Source organism: Cebus imitator, unplaced genomic scaffold (genome assembly GCF_001604975.1).
Source record: "Cebus imitator isolate Cc_AM_T3 unplaced genomic scaffold, Cebus_imitator-1.0 Scaffold371, whole genome shotgun sequence".
NCBI lineage: Eukaryota > Metazoa > Chordata > Mammalia > Primates > Cebidae > Cebus > Cebus imitator.
This window is the reverse complement of record NW_016107686.1, coordinates 1,963,134-1,985,377: the sequence shown is the minus strand read 5'-3', so window position 1 is coordinate 1,985,377 and position 22,244 is coordinate 1,963,134. Positions and strand designations below refer to the sequence as shown.

The following is a 22,244-nucleotide window of genomic DNA, read 5'->3' as shown; positions in this document are numbered from 1 at the left end:
AGAGAGAGAGAGAGAGGGGAAGGAAGGAAGGAAAGAAAGAAAAAAAGAAAGAAATGGTATTCAATTTGGTCAAATGCTTTTTCTTCAGCAGTTGAAGTAATCACGTGGTTCTGGTCCTTCATTCTGTTAATGTAGCATACTATATTGATTTTTGAGCCATTTTTTGCATTTCAGGTATAATCCTTTTAATGTGCTGCTGAATTCAGTATGCTAGTATTTTGTTGAGGATTTTTGGATCAATGTTCATCAGGGTTATGTTCTGTAGTTTTTTTGCATTCTTGTTTGTTTTTGATTTTGGGATAATGTTGAGCTTACAGAATGAGTCTAAACGTGGTCCCAGTTCTTCAATTCTTTTGAAGGGTTTGGGAAAAACTAGTGTTAATTCTTTAAATATTTGGTAGAATTCTCCAGTGAGGCATCTGGTCCAGGGATTTTCTTTATTAGGAGGATTAAATTACTGCTTCAATCTCCTTACTAGTTATAAGTCTATCACATTTTCTATTCCTTCAAGACTCAGTCTTAAGCAGTTGTATGTTTCTAGCAATTTATCTGTTCCTTCCAGGTTATCCAATTTTTTTGGTGCATAATTATTTATAGTGGTCTTTTATACTCCTTTTTACTTCTGAATCATTTGTTTTATGTCTCTTCTTTAATTTCTGATTTTATTTATTTGAGTCTTCTCTCTTTGTTCTCAGTCTACTATGGATTTGTCAGTTTGGTTGACCTTTTTAAAAATCAACGCTTGCTTACACTGATTTTTTTCCTATTATTTTTGTATTCTGTATTTCCTTTATCTCTGCCCTAACGTATATTATTTTGTTACTTCTGTTGATTTGTCAGTTTTAAAAATCTTTCTAGTTCTCTGCAGTGCAAAGTTAGGATGCTGATTTGAGATATTTCTTCTTTTTTATTGTAAGTATTTATCATCACTAACCTCACTCTTATTACTGCTTTTGCTGCATCCATAAGTTTTGGTATGTTGTAGTTTCATTTCCATTTGTCTCCTGATATTTTTTAAATTACACTGTGACTTCTTCTTCAACCCACTGGTTGCTTAAGAATGAGTTGTTTAATTTTTACATATTTGTGGATTTCCTGTTTTCTCTCTGCTATCAATTTCTCATTTAATTCCATTATAGTCAGAAAGAATATTATGTATGATTTCAATTTTCTTAAATCTGTTAAAACTTATTTGTATCCTAACATATGGTCTCTATTAGACACTGTTCCTACGTGTGCTTGAGTAGATTTCATATTCTGTTGTAGTAGGGTGCAGTGTTCTTTATATGTTTGTTATGTCCAACTGTCATATAGTGTTGTTCACATCCTCTGTTTCCTTATTCGTCTTTTGTCTGATTGTTCTATCCATAATTGAAACTAGAGTATCCAAGTATCCTACTATTGTTTGCTTCATACACTTGGAAACTCTGTTAGGTGCATACATAGTTCTAATAGCTGTATCTTTCTGATGAATCAATCATTTTATCATTATATAATGTTTTTCTCTTGTGACAGTTTTTGTCTTAAAGTTTATTTGGTCTGATATTAATATGGTCACTCCTGCTCTCTTTAGGTTCTGGTTTGCATGGAATATTTTCTTCTATTCTTTCATTTTCAGCTTGTGTGTTCCCCTAGATCTAAAGTGTACCTCTTCTAGACAGCAAATAGCTAGATCCTGTTTATTTTTAATACACCCAATCTATATCTTTTAATTGGGGCATTTAATCCATTTACATTTAAAATAATTAGAGATAATTAGGGAAGGGCTTATAATTGCCATTTTGTTCAATTGTTTTATGTATCTTGTAACTTTTGTTTTTCCCCTTTCTTCTCTTTCTGTCTTCTTTTGTGTTTCCTTGATTTTTATTTGTTTTAATTTTTATTTATTTATTTTTGAGACAGAGTCTCACCCTGTTACCCAGGCTGGAGGGCAGTGTTGTGATCTCACTCACTGCAGCCCCTGCCTCTCGGGTTCAAGCGAGTCTCATGCCTGAGCCTCCAGAGTAACTGGGATTACAGGCATGTGGCACCACGCCCAGCTAAACTTTGTATTTTTACTAGACATGGGGTTTCACCACATCAGCCAGTCTGGTCTTGAACTCCTGGCCTCAAGTGATCTGCCTGCCTCGGCCTCCTAAAGTGCTGGGATTACAGGCATGAGCCACTGCACCCAACCTTGTGTTGCCTTGATTTTTTAAATTGATGTTTTGATTCCCTGCTCATTTCCCTTAGTGTATATATGTATAGATACTATCTTTGTGGTTAACACTGTAATTATATAGCACATCTTAAAGTTATAATACTCTATTCAAGCTGGCAACAATTTAACTTCAATCACATATAAAATTCCCTTTATTTACATCCTGCTCCCCCACTTTATGTTACTGATGACACAAATTACCTCCTTTCGTACTGTATAGCTATTAATGTAGATTTATAGCTACCTTTTATACTTTTAAAAAAAACTCTATATCAGATTTATTGATAAAAGTACCTCCAATACTATAGGATTTTATATTTGTCTGTATGTTTACCTTTAGCTGGGAGTTTTAAATTTTCATATGCTTTTGTATTGTTTGTGATCCTTTCATTACAAGTGGAAGGACTCCCTTCAGCATTTCTTGTAGAGTAGGTGTAGTGGTGATAAACTCATTTAGCTTTTATTTACCTGGGAAAGTTTCAATTTCTTCCTCATTTTGGGAGGATAGTTTTGCCAGATATAGTATTCTTGATTGGCAGCTCTTTCTTTCAGCACTTTGAATAGATCATCCCACTCCCTTCTAGCATGCACTATCTGCTGATAAATCTGTTGATAATCTTAGAGATGCATACTTGTATGTGATGAGTTGCTTTTCTCTTGCTGCTTTCAAGGTTTTCTTTTGGTCTCTGACTTTTGATACCGATTATGATGTGTCAGTGTATATCTCTCTGAATTCATCCTAGTTGCAGTTTTTGAGCTTCTAAAGTTTGTGAGTCCATTTTCTTGTCCATACTTGGGAAGTTTTCAGCCATTTTTTCTTCAGATAGGCTCTCTGTCTTTTTCTCTCTTTATTCACTGTAAATTACATAATACTTATATTGTTGCACTTGATGGTGTCCTATAGGCCCTTCAGCTTTCGTCACTTTTCTTCATTTTTTTTTTTCCTTTCTGCTCCTCTGCCTCAATAATTTCTAATGATCGGTCTTCAGATTCACTGATTTTTTTTTCCTGTCTGGTCAAGCCTGTTGTTAAATCTCTCTAGTCAATTGAGTATTGCATTTTGAATTCACTTATTGTATTCTTCAGTTCCAGAATTTTTTGGGATTTGTTTTCATCTTTAATCTCTGTTGATACTCTCATTTATCTATCTGTACTGTCTTTTAATTCTTTGACTATCTTTATGAGAGTAATTTGAATTCTTTGGCAATTCATTTACCTGTGTTTCTTTAGGGTTGACTTCGGTAGATATAATTTGTTCCTTTGGTTGGGCCATGTCTTCTGGTTTCTTTGTGTGCTCTATTATCTTCTCTTGGAATCCTGGCATTTGAAAAATCAGATGCTTCTGCTAGTCTTTGCAGTCTGAGAGCAATCAGTCTAGCTAGAGATTATGCAGATCTCTCAAGCCTTTGCTAATGATGCGTATTGTCTGGGCTTTTGTATATAAACCCCTAATTGAAGATTTGTTGGTTTCTACTCAGGAGCTTCCCGTCTTTCTACTCAAAAGCTTCCCTTGGTCTCTATATCAGGTACTTTGGACTTTCTAGTGTGGCAGGAAGCATTAGATTTTTCTCTGTTGGTGCTGGAGCTCCCTTAGTGCCTGTGGTACAGGCTGATAGCAAACCAAGCCACGTTGATGGCCTTTGTTCTCAGGGGGTCTCCCACAAAGCCCAGTTTCTGTCATCATTTAGATTCAGGCAAAACAGAAACCACTCCCTTGGGTAATACTTCCCCCTCAAAAATAAAAATATTAGATGTATCTTCCACTCTTCTCTTTCCCTCTCCAGAAAATTAGGAATTGGAAGTTTTCTACTGATAGCTCTGTGTTATGTTGCAGGGAGTCGAAGGTGGTCTAGCAAGCAAGTGCCATAAATTTTCCTAAAGTGCTTTAATGTTATTGGTTTTACACTTGACTGGAGTGCAGAAATCTCTTAACTGGTTTTATTTCTCTCAATGGCAATTGATCCATTGGGGAAAAAGGGTCTGGGCCTTCCTATTTGGCTATTGTGGTGACATCAACCCCCATACCAAATCTTGAATGTCAATCTAATTAATACTCCTTAGATTAGGCTCCCCAAATGCAATCAATTTTGCCAAAAGGTGGTGGAGGGGGAAAAATGGTTACTTCATTTATTTATTCACAAATTCAAAGAGACTTGAGGTAGATAATGGTAAAACACATAAAGTAGTAAATACATTAAAATATGACGCATCTCAAACAGGGGAAGAGTAGAAAACAATCTCACTAGAATTAGTACAACAGAGTTAAATTAGTCCCAGACTGGGCAAAGAGAAAAGTAACATATTTCCTGCTGACTGATGAAAAACTTTACTTGTTTACTAGAAGACGTAAACTTTTCTCCTTTTAAGAGAGAAGTTCTACATTTTTATGATAAGTTTTACATTTTATGAGGAATTTATTGGCAATATCTTTATGTAAAGGGCTATGGACTTCAAGATGGATAATCCCTTCATAGCAGTTTTACAGAAGAGTCAGAGATTTTGGTTATAGGGTAGTGTATAAAGTATTAATGCTCAGTGATGCCTTCGGCTGCATTCTAGAGTAATATTTTAAACTCTAACTCACTGACTGCATTTCTTTGGGGGAACTGATATAAGGGATTATCATAATGTTTATCACAATATTTATCAGCTTTCAATGTCTCCCCTCAGTTGACTTTATGACAGTCACATCATGCAACACCTTAGCGCAATCATCACATTGTAGTCTGTCAAGACATTCTCTGTGCTTTATTCCTAGTCATTCTCTTGTTGAAATGGGGCCTTCAGCCATGGTTGGAATCTCTGATTCCTGCTCTTTCCCTTATAAAGGGGTTCTTGGGATTCAGAGTGCTTTTTTTTTTTCCCCATTTATTTATCTTATTGCATTTTAGGTTTTGGGGTACATGTGAATAACATGCAAAATTGTTGCATAGGTACACACGCCTTTGTAGGGACATGGATGAACCTGGAAACAATCATTCTCAGCAAACTGACAGAAGAGCAGAGTGCTTTTTGATCTAAAATCAGACATGTGGTAGGGAGACTATGTTCAATTTTTAAAAACAACAACAACAACAACAACAAAAGCCCTCTGTGTAGGACAGATTTCCTATTTTAGGGTGGTGGTTCTCAAGGGTGGTCTTGGATCAGCCGCGTCAGCATCAACATCAACCAGAAACATGTTAAAAATGTAAATTCCCAGGTTCCACCCTAGAACTACCGTATCGGATATTCTCAGGGTAGGGCTCAGTAACCTGTGTATGAACATGTCCTCTAGATGACTCTGATGCATGATAAAGCTTGAGAATCGATATTTTAGAAAAATTCAATGGCTTTATAAACCTGATCAATTAAAACAACAGTAGCCCAATTCTGTTGTTTTTTGGAGTCACCACTGGGGAGCTTAAAGAAAAATGTCTGGGTCTCATGCCAAGAGACTGAATTAGTTGATAAAAAGTATGGGAGTTCCCCAGATAACTAATCTGCACAAAAATTGAGAACCACAGAAATGGGATTTACTGATGTCATAACTATCTGCAAGTTTTTGGTATGAATACTAAGAGAAAAAAAAAAGCCAAAAACCTTTTAATATTGTGATAAACACCTTTAAGTTTACAAAGGCTTTCATATGTAATTCTGTTAGTTTTCACAGTAAAGTGAGTAATGGCATCCTCCTACTACTGGTAAGTGTACGCTCAATAACTTGATAAAGATGCCAAATTTGATTTTAAGAGCCAATGCACAGCTTCCCTCTTCATGATAACTTAAGTAAAGCTCTTGCCTAGATGACTGCAGTTGCGTAAGAAAGGCATTTGTCCTCTCATTAGATGATGATCACACTCAGCACATTTGATTATTTTGTAATCTGGCTCAACGAGGCAGTTGAGAAATCAGACTTAGATGCAGATGAGCACTTGTGAAACTCCCTATGAAATAACTTTTAGTTAGCCTTAATGTTTTTCTAATTTGGGAGCCAATCATCTGGATAGATGCCAAATTAACCAGATAATTGCTGAAGGCTGCACCTCACTTTAATTGGGCCATCAGTTACTTTACGGTATTTGAGTGTCCTGCCAGGGTCAGATGTGTTCCACCATACAGGCCAGGAAAACCCCTGTGATACTGAACCATTAGACATAATTTCCTCAGGGTAGAAGCTACTTCTCTTCTACTATACAGTCCTGGAAAAGTCACGTCATATTCAAAAGACCACTGGGCAGGTACCCACTCACCATTAGGAATAGCACTTCCCATTGTAAAATCAAATTTTTTTTTCACAATATCCTCATAGTAAGCAAAATCAAAGATTTTTGACCCCTACCACTTCTGCAACCCTGCTTAAGGGTAGCCTTAGGGAGGGAGTAATATGGAGATTTTTTTAAAAGCTAGCCTCATTATCTCAAGGTGGAAACGGGTCTGAGGTACAGTTTATGTTCCAGAAATCTCCCTTCTGGTAACTAGAATTAGGCTAGATTTCACCTAAGATCCCATTCTTGTTTGGTTCCTCCTTCTTCCTTATTCTGCTTTTCCTTACAGGTTTTCCCTGGAGAACACTCTTTCAGTGAATTGCAAATACCTGAATACTTGCCCCAGACTTGCTTTGGAGATCTTAGCTATCCTCTATATTTACCCAGTGATTTCACATTTGGCAATTTAATCAGCAGTCCCCATTACCAATATGATCATCTAAGTGGGCGTAAATACTAAACCTGAGTAGAATTATTACTCTAGAAAAGTTATTTTTTTCACCAACAACAAAATACCTTAGTTGCTTTTTAAGTTATTTATAGAAGATTCAGTCTCCCCATGATTACAAGACTCTATTAACTCCAATTGTAATTCACACACCTTCATGAGTGGGGAAGAGGGATGGAATGATGGTTATCACCTAAGAAGCAACATCAGGGATACCCACAGGTGTATATCCCACAAGTGAATCTTACCCATGACTCGGGCTCATGCTGAAAAGGCCTGGGAACAGTTGCCTTGGGAAATAATAAACTATCAATTGTAATAGTCAGTCATAAACAAGCACACTTCCATTTGATGTACTCATAACCAGGCCTACCAATATACTGATCTCAAGATAAAAGTCTCTCTATGGTGTTTGCCTATCCAGTGAGTAAATCACCCAGCACACAGATTAATTATTTAGCAGTTAATCCATTAAATACAGACATGTTACATACACATTAAATACCAAGACCGAACACATAAAATAAAACTAAGGGAAAAACCTATTAAATATATGCTTTCTAACCATCTCTTATTCATGACTATAGGGCTATCACCCAACATGAAAAGGAATCTCCTCTACAGCATTGGAGGTTCCTGATATTTAATCAATAGGTGGAACCAACATATTTTGTTGTTGTTGTTCTTATACAGATCATCAAGAGATAATCTTTTTTATTTTTTTGAGACAGAATCTCACTCTGTCACCCAGGCTGCAGTGCAGTGGTGCAATCTTAGCTCACTGCAACCTCTGCCTCCTGGATTCAAGTGATTCTCCTGCCTCAGCCTCTCAGGTAGCGGGGATTTCAGGCGTGCACCAACATGTCCAGCTAATTTTTGTATTTTTAGTAGAGACAGGGTTTTGCCATTTTGGCTAGGCTGGTCTGGAACTACTGACCTCAGATGATCCATCTACCGCGACCTCCTCAAGTGCTGGGATTACAGGTGTGAGCCACCAAGCCCAGCCAAGAGATAACCTTAAGATATTACCTTGTTTCCATTTTGTTTCTTTGTTCAATTCAGCATCATCATGATTCTAATACAGGTAATGACAATTCAGTTATTTGATCCAAAAGAGCCAAACTATTACTGCTACATAAGGAACAATCATGTTATAGCTTACGCATGTTAACCAATGTTAATTTCTGTGTGTTTTTAAATAGTCAGATGTCTTCTCCCTCATTCATTTAAGAGGGACTCTAGGGGTTTATCCACCTCAATACTTAACCACCCTTCAATTCACCTGAAATATATTACTGTGAGTTTTTGGAAGGAAAAATGGATATTAAATAGGGAACTTCTAAGCTTGTCATTCAAGAATCTCCAAAACTAGTCCTTAATGACTTTTCCATCTTTCTTTTTTAAGTTTAAATTTTGCCCACATATGCTTTATGTATTTAAATCAAAATTTTTATTTATTATTTTAGTTTTTGATTGACACATACAATTGTATGTATTACATATAACATGTTTTGAAAAATATATATACATTGTAGAATGACTAAATCTAGCTAATTAACATAAATTACCTTATATAGTTATTTCTGTGGTGAAACACTTAACATCCACTCCCTCAGCATTTTTTGAGAATATGATATCTTGTTATTAACTGTAATAATTGTGCTATCCAAAGAGTGCTTCAAATTGTTTGTCCCATCTAACTGAAATGTTGTATTCTTTAAACAACATCTTCCCAACCCTCCCCCACCGATTTCCCCAGCCCCTGGCAACCACCATTCTGCTCTATTTCTTTGAGATAAACTTTTTTAGACCCCACAAATGAGTGAGATCATGTGACACCTGTTTTTTTGTGCCTGATATTTCACATAGGTTGATATCCTCCAGGTTCATCCTTCTTGTCACAAATGACAGGATTTTCTTCTTTTTTTATGGCTACATAGTATTCTACTGTGTGTGTGTGTGTGTGTGTGTGTGTGTATGTATACACACACACACACACACACACACACACACACACACACCAAATTTGAGTTTGCCCACTCATCCACTGATGAGTCAACATTTTTAAAAAACATTCAAGATTCTGTATGTGCAAGAAACTACCTCAGATATTTTGTAACTTTGAGTCTTTGTTCTAGCCATTTCATTCTGATCTGGAATATTCTTTGTGTTTCTCAAAATCTAAATTTTTCAGGGCTTAGCTTTCTAACCCAACCCATTAGCCAGACTCCCTTTCCTTAATTCCTGCAAACCTTACATTTTTACAACTTGTTTGGCCTATATAATTTGATGACTTGCCTTTATTGTTCTCATGTTAAACATGGTTAAATAATTTCTCAGGCATTTTCATTTTATCTTCACTGCTCTAGTGCTGTGGTCTGAATGTTTGTGTCCCTCCAAAATTCCTATGTTGAAATCCTAAACCCTAAGGTGATGGCACTAAGAGGCAGGACCTTTAAGAGGTGAAGCCCTTATGGGGTGAAGTGCCTTATGAATGGGATTATTACCCTTAATAAAAGAAGCCCAAGAGACCTTCACACCTTCTGCCATGTGAAGACACAGTGAGAGGTTGTCAGTCTGCAAACCAGAAGAGGGTTTTCACCAGAACTCAGCCATGCTGGCAGCCTGGTCTCACACTTTCACCTTCCAGAACTATCAGAAATAAAAATTTGTGGTCTATAAGCCACCATGTTTATGGTATTTTTGTTAGAGCAGCTTAAACAGACTAACACTTCTAGTTTGCTGGCATTGGGAAGCTTAAAGGGCTCAGATCAAAAATTCATTTGTAATTAGACAGTTCCAATTGGAAATGATTTTTAAATAAACCCCTTAATGTAAAAGTTGGAGCAGTGATTTGCAGCTAACAGGCTTTGAATCCTGTTACTAGAGAGAGGGGGAAGGGGTAGGCAAAGGTGGCTTTAAGCCATTATGCGTGCACGTATGCATACACATATATTCTGTTATTTTCAGCTATGGGTAGGCACTCTAGATAAAAATCATTAAACAGCCTTTCTTACATTATTGGAGTCATTTTTTTCTATCAGCTTTTCTTATTTCAATAAAGGGGACTACAAAATCTTTTAAAATTATAAAGGGGTCCCTAGACACATAAATTGGCTAGTACTCATCCAGAGGGTTTTGAGACACTATGATTCATTTCATTAGGACACATCTCACTTGTAGCTGTTCTTCCAACTAGCTGACATATAGCAGAATAGAGAACATACTTGTTTCAGAAGAAACTCCTAAGCAATCTGCCATGGTGAACTGTGCTCCAGAAGAGTCAGTTCCAAATACCAAGTCAGCAAAACTGGGCAGAAGGGAACAATTGAACTTGTTCTGGAAGGAGATGAAAAGTATTGTTCCTAATATTTATAGGATGAGAGGTATGTGTGTTTAGTCTTCCAGTAGGCCTAGCCAAGCTGATGCTTATTCCCAAAGCACAGAACCATTAGGAGGCCTCTTTCAAAAAGGCTCCATCCCTATGAAATCTCGCTATCATTATTTTGGATGGGATTTGGGTCAATGCTAAAGAACTTAATGAGAAGAGCAGCTGTGGAAGTTTTTCTTTCTTTCTATTTTTTTACATTGTACAGGATGGCAGTACATTCTACTTGAGAGAATTTACTTCTATATGCGAGATTTCCATGCTAGGCATCAATTAATGTTTTCCAGAAGGGAAACTCAGGACTCTGAAACAATTGATCAGAGCACGTGAATTAACTCCTTTGTGTGATATTTTTCTCTTATTCATAATCTTCTATTAAGCTCTCACCAAGGAGAATGACTCCTTAAAGCCTCTAAAAAGGAAGCAGTTCCCAAATCATTTACGTTTGTTTTTTTGTTTTTAGTTTTCATTATCATCTCTTCTTTTATAACAATAGATACATTCAAGATTTTTCTATAGGATTATGCAAGTTGTTGGTCTTAACTTTTTTTTTTAATGTCCATAGATTTATCTGTTCACTCAACTATGCTTTTAATTATTTACTGACTTAATTTATTAATTCATTTTAATAAAATAATCTCTCAACTTCTTCATTCAACACACTCATTCATTTTTACATTCATTCAATATTTATTGAGTGCATACTATGTGCTTCAATACTGTATTAAGTCCTGGGAATAAAATGATAAATTAAACCAAATATGATCCTTGATATCATGGGGAAGTTAAAATATGGTGGAAGACAAAGACAGAAAAATCACATAAATAAATGTAAACTGTAACTGTCATAAACGAGAAGTAAAAGATAGTATAAAAACCTGTAATAGGAAGAGTTGACCCAACCATGATTTTCTGAGGAACCACCAATGAAGCTGGGAGATGGGAAATGAGAAGGAGTTACAGAAATGAAGAGGGAAGGAAAAGTGTTTCAGGCAAAGGATGTACTCACTACATACCAGTGGCCTACAGAGGAAGAGAGGATGGTGAATATGTAGAACAGAAAAGTCAATGCAACTGAAGAGGAGGTAGGAAATGGCACACGATGAAAGATGTAGCTGGGGGAAAGATCATTAATGCATAGTCTGGAAAAATTCAGATGTGGAAGAACAGGGTTTATTCTGTCAGCTGTTCAAATAAGCCTTTCCAAATCAAGTCAGCTCTTATTCCCTCCAAGCTCAAGTTTGCACCAAATCAGCAGCAGGCTCCAAAAAACATCTCAAAAACTTTGCTCAATTTAGAAATGCAGTCAATACAGGAATAAAAATGAGTGCCAAGGGAAGCATGGTCCCCATTGTAAGCATCGAAGAGGCTGATTTAGAAAGTGTTCTCTTGTTGTTGCTTATAGATTTGCTTATTACTTGTTTGTGGAGTAGTATCTTTGGACTAAAGATTTCTTTACTCCTTTTCTTGGCTTGAACACTTACGCTTGGCAAAGAACAAGTTAGTTTAGTGATTTAAAGAGTTGTGTTTTTTTTTTCTTGCCAGTATAAAGACTCACCTATAACATTAAGCTCTGCATTGGAAAAGATAACTCCATGTTTATTCTCTGCCAAACACTGATACATGCCAGCATCTGAGAGGTTCACTACTGTTATGTTGAGTGTTCCTTGCTCAATTTGAATTCTATCCTGTGAAAGAAAAGAGGAACATAAAAACAATGACCTTCTACATCTGAGACTTTAAGGAAATTTTACCATGTGCAATATGAAGGAAGCTTAATGGGAAGAAAATAGCCATCATATAAGCAATTTACATAACACGATCTATTTATCTGTCAACTAAATTTGTGGCAGGTAAGATGCTAAATGGAACAACCAGTACATCAGTTGGTAAATGGAATTTAAATTGTAGGATTCTCTTGAGTTCTCATTGATTTAATAGTGAAGCCATTCAGATTAATATCCCCTCTAAACAGAAGAACTTGACATTTAAAATGCTTTTTTACTTTAAGGCTTTGTACTAACCAGAGTTAGGGGGTTTTGAAATATAACCAAATTTACTGTTTAGAGTGCTTAAAACACTCAAATTTTGGGCAAATGACACTTTAAAGGTTAATAAGATTACAATCTTGGGTGAAACAGAGGCAAATATTTAATATCAGTTGAGGTGTACTAAAACATGTAGATATTAATAGTTTAATATTCCCTTAGTTTATTGCTGTCAGTGAAGTGATTTAAGCTGAGGACCATCTGGCGGCCAATGTGAAGGAAGCAAAGTTAGTATGTGGCACAGATCTTCCTGATTTGTCACCTTGAGGATATACAACTTGGGTATCAATTTTCATAAGTATCAAAAAGGATGTCCTTCTCTCCAGGGGACTTGGCAATAAAAAAACCATATATATATATATATTTATTATATTATATATATATAAAGAGGCACTAGTTTTCTGTTTGCCACAGGGTCGTAAGTTAGCTGAGTGAATGCTTTATTAGACTTTGATAAAATCTAGACATCCGTATTCCCTCACATTATGAAACCAGACCAATCGTCCCACAGAAATGATAATTACTGGTTGCTGAATAAACACAGAAATTGAGCTACTGAGCTGCCTAATTTTAAAACTTGAAACTTATCTTGGTCACATCTGAGTTAACTCCTCAGGAGGCTGACCCTCAAGCAAGGGACTCAGACTCACCAGATCATGGCATCTAGATGTGAGACACCAAACCCTCCATCTGTCATGATTGTCTCTGTACCCCTCCCTAATTCCTTTCTGCACATAGCTTCATCCCTTCCCGAGCTACAGGAATTCCCAATTTTAGTCATTTAGAGAGATGGATTTGAGAATGATCTCCCATTCTCTTTGCTAAAGCAGCTGAACAAGGCCTTATTTCCTGGCAATACTCACTGCCTCAGTGATTGGCTCTCCATACAGCAAGCAACAAGACCTAGGCCAACCCCCTGGCATTCTGGCAACAATTACACAATGGAAGGAAAAATACCAGTACCTAGGTACCTATACTTTTGCAATTTGTTTGAGTTTGGCTTTTATAATTGACAGAATCATGGACAAGCTGGAGCCCTTCCAACAAATGGAGAAGGTAACATGAGGCAGGGGACGGGTTAGGCAAAGCAGCCCCTTTTCTCTTCCTGTTGTATAAATTCATGTAGGGGCCATTGTTCCAAGCAGGCACTGTTTCCTGGGTGGCCTCCTGGAGGAAGAAATCTGAGCATGAGACTGCCTCTCAATTTGGAGCCTGAGGAAAATGTCAAATTTCAATTAACATTTGAAGCTCAGTAGGAAAATACATAAGGAAAATTAAATTGGACACAATTGCTCCTCATTCTCAGGGTCTCCCACTCTGCCCCTGCTTCACTCAGATTTCTTTGTCAGAGTGTTTCTCTATTTAGCTGGACATTCTGTATTGTGTCAATACCACTTTTCTCGTAGTGGATCCTGGAATGTATCTTCCTTTGTATCTTAGCACAATTGCATGTTCCAGACCTTCTGCATAACTTTCCCATTATAAAGCCACAGATATTAATCTTTGAAGACCAAAGATCCAGTACAAGAACTTAAGTGAAGGCTGGAGAATTGAATTTATGTGCACTTTCTATTTATCAATTGAATTCACTTTCACTTTTTCCACTATACTTTTGTTTCATTGTATATTATTTTAGAAACAATTTGCCATTCTCACATTTCCATGGCAATGAGGCCATATTACACATGATAGTCAAGACTAAGACACAGTTACCATTAATTTGCTTACCTGAGTTAGCAGAGGTTCACCATTTTTTAGCCACCTGTATGTAGGTTTAGGCCTTCCATTTGCTTTACATTCCCAGAAGACATTTTCTTCCATGGCCACGTGAATATCATTTATTTTTTGAATCCAATTAGGTTGGGCTATAGCAGTTCAAAAGGCAGAGAAAAGGTGTATATATTAAGGGTATACTTAATCTATCTTTATTATATGCAATCAAAGAACAAAAACACACTTATAATAAAATTCCTTTTCCAGATGTTATGCATATAACAAGTCTGGGTAGATGTTCAGGGAGGTGCGCATACCCTAATGTGAATACTGTTTTTGTAGTTCATATTGTGGTCTTTTAATGTCTAAAGGCAAAATGGATAAAACTACAAATATCATATGGCAAAACTAACTGTCCCTCTCCTGTAAGTATCTACTATTCTATTATTCCTTTTCTCCCTTTCAGTAGAGAGTATCTTCCCCTCACCCCCCTCCTGCTTTTGACTGGGCTGGTGTATTCCCAAGTATGCACTACATTTGCCAGACCACTTTGCAGCTAGAGGTAATCATGTAACCAGGTTCATGCCAACTGTATATGTGTGAAAGTGGTGACAGCAACTTCTGGGTTATTTACTGAAAGATACTTTGCCTAACCTCTTCTTGCCCCTTCACATTGACTGGAAAAAACTGACAATTGAAATAGCCTTGGATGCAGACATGGAAGCTACATAGGATGAAAATGCTGACCTGTCAGCCTTGGACCATGAATGACCATGTGGAGCAAAGCAGCTCCACACCCACCTGCCAGTTTTGGGGAAAATAATGTGAGAGACAAATAAACTTCTTATCTAAGCTACTTCATTTTGGAGTCTCCTTTGTTAGAATAGCTTAGCATGACCCTAACTAATATGCTTCACTCACACATGTTGTATAGATAAATTTTGTGACTCCTTTCTCCTTTAAGACTATCATCACTGTTGATTATTGATTTCATATTGATAGAATGTTATCTATAGGAATATGATGCTAGAAGCCCAACTCTTTAAATGAGTCCTGATTTTTATCAAACCTTCTCAGGAAATCAAGTCCTGCCCACAGTCTAACATAGGAATTCAAAGCAGCACTGAATTCCCTCATTGCCCACTGCCATCCACTACCCCTGCCACCCAAATGATACCATATTTTCTGTACTTCATTGAAGTCACATTTTCTTTCCTTATTTTCAATAGATATAAAGACAATGTTAATTCCATGTTCCATAAAAAGTCTTCATAAATATCAAATCTTGCCTCAAGCACAATTCATGCCATTAGGAATAATGATAAATATATTTAGGTAGAAGACCTTCAGTCCAAAGTCATGCAGAAGATAACCATAGCTGTCATTCTGGAATTTAATGCGTTCACAGGGCATTTCTACAGGGTAATGTCTATCAAGGTAAATCTAATAATCAAAGTTGATGTCAGTATTTAATTAGGAGATGCTACTCATTATTCTTAACATCTCTTCCAGTTGACTTGACCTCAGCATCTTCCTTCAACCAGGCTTCAAATCACCCATAATTTAATTCAAAAGGAAATGGCTACTGTTGAGGTCAAACTGTATATTTTACCTTTTCAATAATCAACAAAACTAGAAAAACACTCAACAAGTCACTTAACCAGCAGAGGTCTTTAGGCCCTTGAATAAATGCTGCTTTTTTCTTTTCTTGTCTATAAGCAATTTTATGTTTTTCAAGGAGCAAAACACAGTTTTACAAATCCTCTATTCATGGGATGATGCATTGCTGCATATGAGGAGAGGCCGAAAGGGTCAACTTCAAAAAAATTTAGAACATTAACAAGCATTAACTTGAATGAAGGGTTATAACCTACATCCTGAAAAGAGCTGCAAGTCTTCGTTGTTCTTTATCTTCCTGCTGCTAATGCAAAGGAAGCTAAAAAGGTTCTCTGCTTGGAGAATTTGATGTGTAACCCTGATACGGCTAATGTAGTTGTATGCCTGATTTCACATTCAACCTGCTGAATATTTACCCCCTACAGAGTCCATGAAAACAAAGCAAACAAGAAAAGCCACAGAAATCTGTGTGGAATATTAACGACAAAGCCAAACTTTTGAAAGAGAGTAAGGAAAAAAGATGGAAGGGCAAATGTAACTTATGAAGCAATGTCAAGTTGAAGTTCAAAAAGGAAACATCAAAACCACATGCAGAGACAGAAACTTCAATGTCATGGATTTCCTGTAACACTTGGGCTTACTTATTGCTTTCTTTCAAAAATGCAGAAAGCTGGAAGCAAAACCTTGCAATCTCAAAAAGCAGGTGGGGCAGAGAAGGGAGGGACTGGAGAGAATTTTGAAAAGACCTTGCAAAGTTCTAACTAGTTAAGCACAGAAGGGCTCATCTCTTCCCACAGGGTTATAGAGGTCAAGGAGTTGGAAAAGAATAGTCAGTGGTAGTTATTTGTGCTGGTCAAGGTGAAATCAACAACAAATTCAGTGTCTGTGAGAGATCACCTGGTACTTTCTTTGTTTTTAAAGTAAAATTAATTCATAGAAGACAAATTTGAACTGATATAAACATTTGCCTCTCAAAGTACATATCTGAACATGGGCTCATAAAAATCAGAAATGAAATATTATTTTATAGACATGACAAAGAGAGATAGTCTTTATCTTAACATGCCAATTGCAAATCTACAAAGCAAAAGCCCACGTAGTAAAAGTTTTCACTCTTGCACACTTAGATTGGAGGAATCATATCTAAGTGTGTGAGTTTTTCATACTAGAATAAATGAAGTCATGTGCTTGATGAAAATGGCTCATATATCTTTATTTTTTGGGGGGGCTTACCTCGTTCAAAGTCCTTTGATGACAAAAATCCCAGTTTAGCATATTATAAGAGATATCATTAGCCCCTCCCCCTTCTGTGATAATGCATTGAGTACAGGGTATTTATCACTTAATATCAAGGTTCAACTTAATTTTACAACTCCATATTTAAACACAGGTTAAACATCCCTAATCTGAAGATCTAAAATCTGAAATGCTCTAAAATTCAAAACTTTTTAAGCACTACCATGATGTCACATGTGGAAAATTTCACACTTGATCTCATAAGACTGATCGTAGTTAAATACAGTGAACACTTTGTTTAATATATTAACTTATCCAAAATATTAAAATATTACATAAATTACCTTCAGGCTATGTGCATAAGGTATACGTAAAATATAAATAAACTTCATGTTTAGGCTTGGGTCTAAATATTCCAAAATCCTAAAAAAATCTAAAATCTGAAACACTTCTAATCCCCAGTATTTCAGGTAAAAGATACTCAACCTGTATCAGCTCAGAAGAAGGTCTGAACAGGTTAGTTCATTATTTCAGTTCTATTATTTCAGAAGCCATTTCTAAATGTCTCTTTTTGGGGGGTAATATATGCAGATCTCACATATTAAACAGAGTTAAACACATTAACATATTAAAAGAGAACCATCTATTCTGAACTTCCATATTCTTTCAAGATTTGAAACAAAAGAATTCTTCTAGGACTCCTTAAGTCCTGTTCTCAAACTACAAATTCAAATATAAGGTTAAATGGTTCTGCTGAGATTTGACCCTGTGACACTGTTTGTCTCTTGGATACATAAACAATCTCTTCATTTCAATCTTTTGTTCAATAGCTGTCAGAAATGACCAAAATCAATGTTTGTGTATTCCAGCCATTAGAATTGGGCAAGCATCTTATTCAATAATAATTTATATTGCAAGCAGATATAATTTAAACTCAGTGGGTCAAACAATTCTCAGGAGTATTTAACTCTTCAATTTTCTAAAAACAGAAATTTCTAAAAGGAAGGAATGCCAACATATGCTTCAGACCTTAGAAACTCAAAAATTGAAAAGAAAGGATACGATGGCAAAAAAAAAAAAAAAACTTCTCTAAATTACTATCACAAAGATGACCTGTAGACATTCACAGTTATTCCTGGTTGCTTACACAATTTTAGAGAAGATGAATCATCTCCAGGGAATGTAGGAGTTTCATTGACATTGCTTAAGAATTTTAATGATAGTAGAGCTTATGAGCCTGGAGATAATTACTTGGCTTCAGTTTACACCTATATAGAGATGCTTCCCAAATCTTTATCTCCAGCCTGGGATTCTTATACAACTGACAGAATCATCAAAATATTCTCACTTTACCTCAAATTCAATGTTCCCAGTATTGGCAATAGAAATACTCATTTTCCAGTGCTACTTAAGAGAGTCTACCAGTTTATTATTACAGACTTAAACCTCTGACTTCCAACTGGCAGAAGTCACTAAAAGAAGGACCAACTCTACAAGAAATATGCATATTGCATTTTAGGGCAAGGTCAAGCTTTGATGTTTGTTCAGCACTGACAATCTGCACTTCTCTGGCTTCAGACTCTCATCCACTCCCCACACAACAGCAATCAGTCTCCTCACAGGGGTCTTCAAACTCAATTCCATGAAGCTCCAAGGGTTCTTGGAAGTTATTCCCTTCAACATTCATTCAAATTCTCAGTATTTAATACACAGCAAGGCGGCTTCATTTAATACAAAGCAGCCTTGCTTTTTATTAAATATTGAGAATTTCTTGTAAGTTTCATGTTAAAAAAAAAGTACCTTGAGAATTAAACATACACATACTTGCTGATAACTTGTTTTGTAAGAACAGCTTTGGAAATGTAGTCTGGAGACTGGATGCCTGCTTTCTCTTTGAACTCAGAGAAGTTTGGACCGAATGATGTCTAACATTCCTTCTGATTTTAATAAGTGAAGCCTTTAGCCTTTAGATTGCCTCTTAAACCAACCGGATTCATAGTTCTCCTAGTTTTTCTATTAATTTGTGCTTCATTCAGACACTCTTATTTATGGTTTCTTCATCTCTATAGAAGTTACAACTGACTTGCTTCTGGCAATGGTATGGGAGATGTCATCAGGCCAATCCTTTTACAGATAGCAATGATAAACTCAAGTCAGAATATAAAAACCAACTATATGAAGATACACTAGAAGGCAACTCAAAACAGCCATATTTCTATTAATAGGTATTCATCAATACATAAAACAAATATAACCATAGGAAGTAATCTGTGTATGAGATAATGAATAAGATTTGTGAATGTGCTTTACCTCCTGTAAATGTTATAAATGTTACAAAAAGGAGAACATTATCATTATTTCATATCGTTAGATTATACATTTAAAGTCTTCTGCCATCTGGTCAGGTGCAGTGGTTCATGCCTGTAATTCTAGCACTTTGGGAGGCCAAGGCAGGTGGATCACCTGAGGTCAGGAATTCAAAATCAACCTGGCCAACATGATGAAACCCTGTCTCTACTAAAAATACAAAAATTAGCCAGGCATGATAATGCGTGTCTGTAGTCTCAGCTATTCAGGAGGCTGAGGCACAAGAATCACTTGAGCCCAGAAGGTGGAGATTGCAGTGAGCTGAGATCATACCACTGTACTCCAGCCTGGGTGACAGAGTGAGACCCTGTCTCAAAAATAAATTAATAAATACCATCTGCCATCTGGTTTTAACTACATCTCTTACTTTCTCTCCAACTATGCCCAGTGAATTCACAGCTCCTGGTGAATAAGGTCCTTTGTTCTCCACTCCAATAAGCCAGTTCAGAACTTTACAAATGAGTTATAGAATTAAAAATATTGTAAATCAGTAATATTTTTAAAAAGGCTGTTGGGCCCGATTTACTCAATTAGACCCAGATCAATCAAGCTATGACTCTACCCTTTTATAGATTAATTTCTTTATATGTCTTTTTGTATTTTTTTAATCTTCAAAGCCTCTACCTAGTATTTACCAGAATCTGCTCTTACTGGGCTCAATCTTCTCTTTCCCTTGTCCACCTTGAGTTCAGTCCCAAATGCAACCAATAATGAAAACTACTAATATGTGGAATACCTAATCAGCATCACTTTATGCACAACATTTCTAAACCTCATAATAATGTGCAGGTTAAGTGGACTTACATTCATTTTATTTTTTTATTTTTATTTTTATTCTTTTTTGAGACAGTCTCTCACTCCATCAGCAGGCTCCAGGTTGGAGTTCAGTGACGCGACCTCGGCACACTGCAACCTCCACCTCCTGGGTTCAAGCAATTCTACTGCCTCAGCCTCCCTAGTAGCTGGGACTACAGGCGCGCGCCACCACGCCCAGCTAATTTTTTGGTACTTTTAGTAGAGATGGGGTTTTACCATGTTGGCCAGGATGTTCTCAATCTCTTGACCTCGTGATTCACCCGCCTTGGCCTCCCAAAGTGCTGGGATTACAGGCGTGAGCCACTGCGCCCGGCCTACATTCATTTTATAGATGAGGCCCAGAGACATTAACATCCAGACTCAGACAGTGACTCAGTTAGCAATGGTATACGGGGTTGCTTGGCTCCCACATCCATTCTCTCTCCAGAGCCTCTCAAAAAATGCCCAACCCTACCGGAAATAATAATGGGAGTATTCTTTCAGATATATCCTTCCTAATAGTGGATATGTTAGATATATCCTTCTTAATATCCTTCTTAGTGCAGTCTAAGAAGCACTATAGGTCCCCAGGTTCCCTTCAGGGAGTCCATTATGTCTTCTCTTTCCACTTATATATGTGTCAGACTAGATTTTCTTCATATACTTCAATTGAAACAACATATCATGACAGATTGAATACAGAGGTATATAGGAGAATGCACCTTTATTCTAGTAAGACAGACATTAAAGAAATTTGCAAAAATATAAACCATGCAACTCTTTTCATTAATTTTTTTTGTTTGGAAAAATATAGTCAGTTTTCTTATCTAATTATTTCTAACATATGCTGGTTGCATTTTGCCATTTTAAAGTAAATTAAGTTCTAAGTTAAATTCTCAGTTTACATTAATAATATGGTATATATGGTAGATATAACTCACATAAACAAAAGCTCTTTGAGGTACCCCAAAATTTTTCAGGGTAAAAAGGAGTCCTTAAACCAACAGTTTGAGCACTCCTGCTTAGACAAGAAGAGGAACTTTTAGATAAATGAATCAACTTAAGCAAAACCTCCTATAAGTAAATTTAAACAATATTCATTGATGAATAAAAAAATGTAACTGTGACATTTTGCCTTCTCTGATACTACAGAGCAAGACTTGAATTGCATTTCAATATATTGTCCTTAATGTGACTCTTTCATAGCTTAAAGTTTCTTATTAGGTGAGGACTTTATGCCTCCACTGCTGTATTAATTCTCTCTATTATTTACACATTTGCCCAATGGGTACCCCATGAAAACTGCAGCAACATACTTTATTGGAACTACCAGATGAAAGAAAGAAACAAAAATTGTTGGCTTAAGTGACACTCAGGGGAATTGAGGGTATCAATATCAGTACTGTCTAGGACAATTAAGCAGACTACTGCTCCACTGTGAAATTACCTTATCTACTGTGTTCAATTTTTGGTCACTCTGTCTTTTAAGGCTCTTTGCAGGGCTGAATATTATCTTGTGATCACATATACATGGCACATCCATGGGGAATTAGTATGCTCTGCTGAAAGATGCTTCAGTATTCACTTATTGATGACCTTAGAGATACTCAAACACCATTTGCAGTGCCATCAAGCCTACGGTTTTGCCTTTAGAGGCAAAGGACTGTAGCACAAAGGGTCTAGACGTTTAGTCTTACATGTAATTTGAAGAAGAAAACAAGAATTTATTTTGGACTCAATAATCAGATGACCAACTTTGAAAATAGAAAGTGAAAAGGTCAGTTGTTCATCCAGATGTTTTCATTTGTGAAACTGGTCATGGAAAATACATAGAAAGAGTATCTGGGTGATTGATGAATTTTTATTTTATTTTACCTATTTTATTAAAATGTTGTATTGGCAGGAAAAGTAACACATGTAGAATAGCAGGAAAAAAGCAGTTCTAGCTTAAGTATTATTGGATACTGTGGAATTTAGCCTTGTTTACTGCTCAAATATTAGATTCCCCATTCCCTAATTATGAAGATGATTTTACTCTTATAACACCTGTTACAAAGAGAAGAAATTGTACAAAGATATTAAATATCAGGCTTTTTTAGTTCACACTTCATTCTATTAAAGGATGACTATAATTCTATCAGCCTTTTTGGGCAAAAAGGAAGTGACTACAGAGACATAATGAAGT

General features: G+C 36.3%; 1 protein-coding gene across 5 annotated transcripts in view; it reads right to left on the bottom strand.

The window, feature by feature from the left end:
* CNTN4 (contactin 4) overlaps window positions 1-22,244 on the bottom strand; it is a 974,474-nt gene that overhangs the window by 148,198 nt on the left and 804,032 nt on the right. For all 5 annotated transcript variants that reach the window (XM_017507289.2, XM_017507292.2, XM_037730965.1 and 2 more), the window contains 2 exons: window positions 14,060-14,196; window positions 11,842-11,971 (listed from right to left, as the gene is read on the bottom strand). In XM_017507289.2, coding sequence (XP_017362778.1) covers window positions 11,842-11,971; window positions 14,060-14,196 — 267 coding nt within the window. The remainder of the gene's footprint in view (window positions 1-11,841; window positions 11,972-14,059; window positions 14,197-22,244) is intronic.